This window comes from Lepidothrix coronata, unplaced genomic scaffold, assembly GCF_001604755.1.
Source record: "Lepidothrix coronata isolate B3197 unplaced genomic scaffold, Lepidothrix_coronata-1.0 Scaffold98, whole genome shotgun sequence".
NCBI classification, from domain to species: Eukaryota; Metazoa; Chordata; class Aves; order Passeriformes; family Pipridae; genus Lepidothrix; species Lepidothrix coronata.
This window is the reverse complement of record NW_016690278.1, coordinates 2956237-2963241: the sequence shown is the minus strand read 5'-3', so window position 1 is coordinate 2963241 and position 7005 is coordinate 2956237. Positions and strand designations below refer to the sequence as shown.

General features: G+C 36.3%; 1 protein-coding gene across 1 annotated transcript in view; it reads right to left on the bottom strand.

Moving 5' to 3' along the window:
• Positions 1 to 262: 262 nt before the first annotated feature.
• The window catches only part of ADAMTS19 (ADAM metallopeptidase with thrombospondin type 1 motif 19), a 138224-nt gene continuing 131481 nt past the window's right edge, over positions 263 to 7005 (bottom strand). The window contains exons 22-23 of the mRNA XM_017822451.1: positions 3498 to 3675; positions 263 to 1535 (exon numbers count right to left, since the gene is read on the bottom strand). Of these exons, the coding sequence (XP_017677940.1) occupies positions 1384 to 1535; positions 3498 to 3675 (330 nt within the window). The 3' untranslated portion in view covers positions 263 to 1383. The remainder of the gene's footprint in view (positions 1536 to 3497; positions 3676 to 7005) is intronic.

Sequence of the window (7005 nt, the reverse complement as noted above, 5' to 3'; positions counted from 1 at the left end):
GAAGATTTTGATAGTACAGCTATTTTAAAGCACATACGTTGATTTCAACAGGAGTTAAGACTGCATCTAAGTATTTGAGTAGAAAATATGATGTCTTTCTGGCTTATTTCTCCAGCTGTCTTGCCTTCAGGTTTTGCTCTCCTACATGTTTTCACGGCATTATTAAAGGCTTGCATTACAGAATGGAGGCAGAAGACCCACCAAGTTCAGTGGTGGATTTGTCTACCAGACACGGATACCCAAAAGAGGAAAAATTCAAATAACAAAAGGAGCTTTACTTTTTATTGAAAATGTAAAAATCATGTGAATCATGTACAATATTTTCTCATAAGGAAAATCTTAGCTGTTTCATAATGTTTCACAAAACTGTAAAACATTTAATTTTTATAAAGACTTTTTCACTAAACAAAGATAAAACTAAAGTAGAATTACAAAGCTATTTTCTAAATCATCTACAGAGAACTGAGAATGTTTAACGGATTAATTCATACAAGTGGCAAAAGAAAGGATTCTTCCATTTGTAAATCTGCAAGAGGACACACAAAGGTATAGAGGGGCATGGTTTTTTTTTTTTTTTCAAAATGTTTAAACTCAAGTGATGTGTTAAAACAGTACAGACATGGATTCATAGGATGGTATAAGTTCTAGGACTGTATTTCTCTACACTACCTCAAACAGTGCAACAGTGATTCAGTGTAAATCTCTACAGTGTTTCATTGATTCAATACTTGTGTTCAAGTATGTGTCCATGAGAATGATCAAAATCTCTACTTAAGCTATCTTAATTTTCTTGTTTATAATACGTTATAAGTTACAGTAGAATATCCCCTTCAGTATGTTTCTAAATCAAATGAACTAATTTCACAATACATTCTGTAATAAACTGTTCAATAATGTTAGCTTACTCACCTCAACATCTGTTGCAAAATACACAAGATCATTCTGACTCTGAATGTCAAAAATATAATAAAATTAAAAAGGGCTTTATTTCCATATACAACAAAACTATTCAGCTAAATTAAAATAAATTCAAGATAACATGACTTTTCTTTTTGCAACAGAGATGACCCTACTGAAAATAAACATTTAAAATACTAGTTACTATTTTTTTAAAAATTCTGATAATGCATTCAAATGTGTTCATATAAAAATTAATTATGAAAATGTCAGAGGATAAAACATGTTGGCTGTCTAACCAAAACCATTAAGGATGTCTGGCAGGCAAAAATAAATTAATTTGATTAAATTATATGTCATCTGATAATATTTGGTCTGAAAAAGCGTGTGTGTGTGTGTGTGTGTGTGTGTGTGTGTGTGTGTGTGTGTGTGTGTTTATAAATAATAATATTGCAAAGAGCTGAGAGCCAGCCAGCCTGACAGAGGTCAACTCTTTTGTTGCATTTTTTGCGCATAAAAGTCCCTGCACGTCTCACAGCATCGCTGATACCACCTCATGTCTTGACAGAGGTTCTTCTCTCTTATCACTCTGCAGTACACAGGCCACTGGTCTCCAAGGCACTTGAATGTTAAAGCAGCTGTGAAACAACAACCAGAAAATCAAATATACGTTGCTGTTGCATTTATTAGTGAAGAATCAGGTAGCAAAGGAGACAAGGACAAAAGAGGTGCATCTGGAGAAGAGAAAGGGTAACAGATGTAGATATTAAATAAAAGAAACAACACTGTCACACCCCCTCCCTCGTCCTGTTGTCAATATGTTCAACATCAAAATTTTTTTTAAGGCCAGCTTAATTTACAAATTAGATTAAGTTGCATTGAACTTAATTAGTTTAATGTCATGCAGCTGCCTCCTCATGAGTGAGGGAAGCCCATCTTCCTGCCCTGTTTCACTTATGGAAGCCTCTCAGAAAGCTTAGCATAGAAGGACTGTAGTACCAAATTTGGAACTTTGAACATTTAGTTTTTCAGGCTGTAGCGCGTGCACGGAATTAAAATGGAAAACCACTGAAAACTAGGGCAAAAGAACAAGATATCATCCAAAATCCATCATAAACACCGAACTGAAAAAAGAAATCAGTCTCAGATTTGAGTCACTCTCCTATTTCAATAGAAGAGAAACCGAGAGCGCGCTTGTAAAAGGGCTGGTGGTGCAACCCCTATCAGCTTTCGTTAGCCCTACCCTCAAATCCAAAGGATCTCTGCTGCATAATATCAATGGAACTGGAGGCCAAAATTATCAATATGTTGAAGAGAAGCATTACATTATTTATTTTGGAGATGTTAATGTTTCTGTTGGATTGGATTCTGGCTCCATGCTGGATGACACTGACCTGTAGATTACTAACATCAGTGCTACATAATCCATTCCATGAGTGCAAATTAGCTCAATCTTTTTTTGTGTACTTCCCACCAAGGCAAATTTTAATGAATCTGACACTGTATTTTTTTCTGTGAATCTTCCTGATTCACTTTGCTTCATGACACAAAGCTGCTTATACCTCACCAGAGGGAAAGTTGCAGTGATGGAGTGATGGCCTCTTGCTTCTGAGAGATCAGTTGAGCAAAGAAAGATAAAGTACAAAGAAGAACTTTACAACAGTGAGAGGAGAGGGCCATGAGCTACAGCTGCCATCCCATCCAGCAAACTGAAACGTCTACTACAGAGAAATGTTTAAAGGCTAAAACCTTCAAAGAGAAATACCCTTCACTGACTGAAATGCTGGACTTGTTCTCCATGCAGGAGAAACCTATTAGACAGGAAGGTTTATCTTAAAAGGGCTCTGGAAAATCAGCTGGAAAGGGTATGCTGTCATACAGCAGGCCTTTGAATATTCCCCAGTCATGGTCAAAATGCAGAAGAATGATTTGGGGAGCTAATGGCAGTCACCATCAACAGTGCACTAGAAAATAACAACAGAATTAACAGTTCTATAACTATGCAATAATGTAATTTCTTTAAGAACAAAAGAGAATCTGAGTTCCTCCAGGAACAGCAAATCTCTTCGTGTTAGTAATTTTCCTTCACATATCCTAATAGATCAGGAATAAATTGTGGAGATTTGAACTAAAGGCAAGAGGAAAGACCTGTCTGCATCTGAGGAATAAATAAGGACCTCCTTGGTCTCACAAATATCAAGAGAACACAGTTTGCATGGTTTTTAAAGAGAAAAGAAGGTATTTTCTTACTTTAGAAATGTTTGATAAAATTGAATGGATGAACATATATGAAACCAAATATGTTTATAGTGTCTCTAAGATAAAAATATTTTCACATAGGATATTTTGTGGCCACAATATCATACAGTCTCATAATATTTTCCTTGGTTAACAAAAACCCTTCACCACTCTGAGGTACAGTCTGTGGCGTACCCAGTGGAAAACTGAGGCAGTGGCAGGAGTCTCTGCATAGAATTTACATCTCCTGAGTGTCTCCTGAGTCCTAGCCTTCTGTTTTTAAGATGAGAGCATCATTAATCTATGGAGAGAAAGAAATGAAAAGGCATTTCTAGCAATAACGTGCCATTTTGACCACTTACCTAACCTGGGTGATGTTATTGTGTTAACATTAATTTTCTCGTTGCAGGGGTGGAGATGACAGGGTCTGTAGGCTGCAGGCTTTTCTGAAGAGAAGCATTCATTGCCATGCCTCCCCGTGATCTTGTGCATGCACTGGATGACTCGGGATTGCATCCCCTTGCCACAGGTAACGGAGCACTGGAAGACACAAGAAGACACATTCATTGGAAATGTATTTTTGCCTTTCATAATCGTGAAGATGAAATGCCAGTCCAGGTGATGTCAGTGGCTACTCCTTCAGATGTCAGCATTCCAAGATTTCTGAATTCCGTTTGGTTAGCTAAATGAAAATCAATTAAAAAAGCACAAATAAATTTGCAGTGTTAAGTGAAGGACTGATTCCAGCATCCTATTGCTGTCAATGTCCATTTTGTAGAGCCTGTGATGAAACTGAAACAGCAATGTGCCTGAAGGGAGCAGAAGCTGCTCTCCTGTACCTATATCCTAATTTGTTAGAGGTGAAAGTGATGGAAAAAAAAAATTGTTCACAGACACTAACAGAGAAAAGAATTTTTAAGTAAGACATTAATTAACAACTGCAAAAGTGCTCCTTCTGCTGAGCAGAGTGAATGCCTCCTCTCTTTGCATCACATCTTCATGTTTTCAAGTGTCCCACAAATGAAACACATTGTGTGAGATGTGATGCCTAGTTTTTAATCAACCCTTCCAGCTTGTTGCCACAGAGAATGAGGTAAGGAAGTAAAACAGCTGAGCACTGTAATGCCAGTAACTTTCTATTCCTATCACAGCAACATAATATAGTAGAATGAAGACTTGGGCAGTGCTGTAGAGATACATACAAAACCTATTCCAAACAAAAAAAAAACCCCAGACCATGCTTTCCTCTTCACTGACTTTTTGTGGACAATTCACTGACTTTTTGTGGACAATTCACTGACTTTTTGTGGACAATTCACTGACTTTCTTAGGACATGAATTACTTTCGTGCCCATTGACACATATTCTATTGCTTTAACTATAAACCTGTTAAAAAAATTATATATTGGAATTTTCTTCTATCCTCTCATGATTTTGACTCAATTACCCAGACATTTCAGTAAGTTTTGGAGAAATGTACTAAAGAGGACATCTTCAAATACTAATCAATTTCTTGCAATGAGTGATAAGAGCTCTGGCTGAAAATTTTTGCTTTTTAGTCCTGAAAATATTTTTATTCTGAAAAATCTTAATTACGTAAATATCCAGAATACATTTCCTTGTGAGGCTTCAAGAAGCATCTGAAAAAAAACTGAAATGAGAGAGGAAGACAAGGAGAGGATGCTATAACAAAAGATGTTTTGCAACCATCCTGTCTCAAGATGGAGATGAAGAAGTATAGTTTTCTGCAAAGAATGAAAAAATTTTCAGTGTAGGAAACACTGGAGGAGCTTTTACCCCTTAGTTTTGTTATCTATGTGCTTTTAAGTGACATTTTAAACACTGTTAATGGGAGAAGAAGTTTACATGTGCTGAAGAGGAAACAGAGAGCTTGCACCCAAATATGTACATCTAGAAGAGTGGGATTCCTACTTTTTGGACTCTTGTACCAAGAGAGGTACAAGAGACTAGGATATACTTGAAGGGTGTTTTCACATGGGACAGAACAAGTCCAAACCATACTTCCCCTTCTAGCCACATGAAATCAAACACTGGCATTCTATAAAGGCAGCAAGTGGACTTGATTTTGCTTCTGTTCTCAGTGATGTATATCGGGAGTAACTCCACAGAGTCAATGTCTTGCTAAGTTAATCAGATACAGCCTGCATGGGCCAACATATGTAAAGATATTAAATTACAAATAGATAGTTGTCTGTTCAATGTCAACCACAGTTTAACATATGAACAAATATGCTTTTTTGCAGGAGGGAAATCAGTTAGTACTGAAGCGTTTTCGAAGTAGAAGTCTGTCATCAACTTTGAGTTTAGATTACTGCTTTAAAATTGCATGAGAAAAAGCCTCTCAACAGAATTCCTTTTCCTGAATTCTCTGTGTTTCCTCTGTGCAGCCTAAAATAATCTGAATTCCTATAATGGCCAACATTATGCACATAGTCAACATGAATAATCATGCATATACCTACACAAATTTTTTTAACAATAACAGCCAGAACACTGATCTTAATATTGCCAAAATTCTAGCCACTTCTTGAATTCCTCTCATTGTAATTTCAGAGATATTTATTTTTGTAATATATTAACTAAATTAAAATTGAAACAGTGGAATAGCAAAGTTAGCAAAAAAAGGAAAAAAGTCAAAACCTAAACTACAACATGAAAAGAAAAGAAATGTGAGAGTGAAGGAAAGATGAAGGCAATATGACGAAGCTAGTATGCTGAAGATGTCTAATAAGACAAAGATAATATTTAAATATTAACATAGTGATCTTAATTTAGAGTAATAGTGCACACAGTGTTACATTTTTTCCCTTCAGTAAAACACTTGCATGTTTATTAACCAAAGTCAGAGTATGTGTGAGCTTGCAGTATATATGTGTCTTCTTTTATCAGCTACAGAGGAGGAGGACACAGGCAGGTGGACCTGGTACATAAGATTCCTAACAACAATTTATCTGTCCTTAAACTTTGGTTATTCTAGGGTGAGTAGGTGCAACCTAGACATTTGGAGTACTGGGGAGGGGAATGGGATTTGAAAACAGTACACTTCTGCTAACAAAATGGGCTTTAGTGGTTTATCTGCTAACTGGTAATGACCAACAGTTCATGTAGGCAGATGCCTTTGTGGAGAGCACTCTGTTAGCAATCACATCATCTCTACATCAAATGAGTTCTGGCCTGAAAGGTTCTTGTGACTGCAACTGACACAATATGCAACAAACAGTTCATCAGGGTTTAGGTTCTGAGTTTCTATGCAGAATCCGGCAAGATTTTGGCATTAAAATCGTAATTGGTGAATTAATACCCTTTTAATAACTTAGCCTCCACTCGCCTTTGTGAGATATTTCAAAGAGTGTTATGAAACATTACAATTGAGTTTTCTATCCAAAGATGTACAGATCTTGAAAACAAAATTAGTTTCAGTCTTGCTTGACCTACTTATTAACATCACAACTTTAGACAAAGAAACTGATATCAAATGATGATTAAATGAAATGTCTCAGTTCATACAGGAAATAAAGAAATTTGTCTTCTGTTCTATCTTCTTTTCTTTTCACAGAAATGTACTAGATTTTAACAGTGTATTTATTCTTATTTTTAAAAACTGGGAACTTATTACTAAGTCTCGTAAGATGTTTGGATAAACTGTGAAGAGGCAGGGCTACCACAGTGATTTGCAATCCAAAACTTTCAAAACCAATCTGGTCAGTTTACAAGTAAAGCGAGATTTTTCTAAACCATTAGGGTTTTACAATCAGTGAGGGATCTGATAGGCAAGCTGTGCTCTTCCATGTTCACAGAGCAGCAGCAGCAGCTGCACCGGTCTGACTTCAGAATTAAGAATTCTACTGA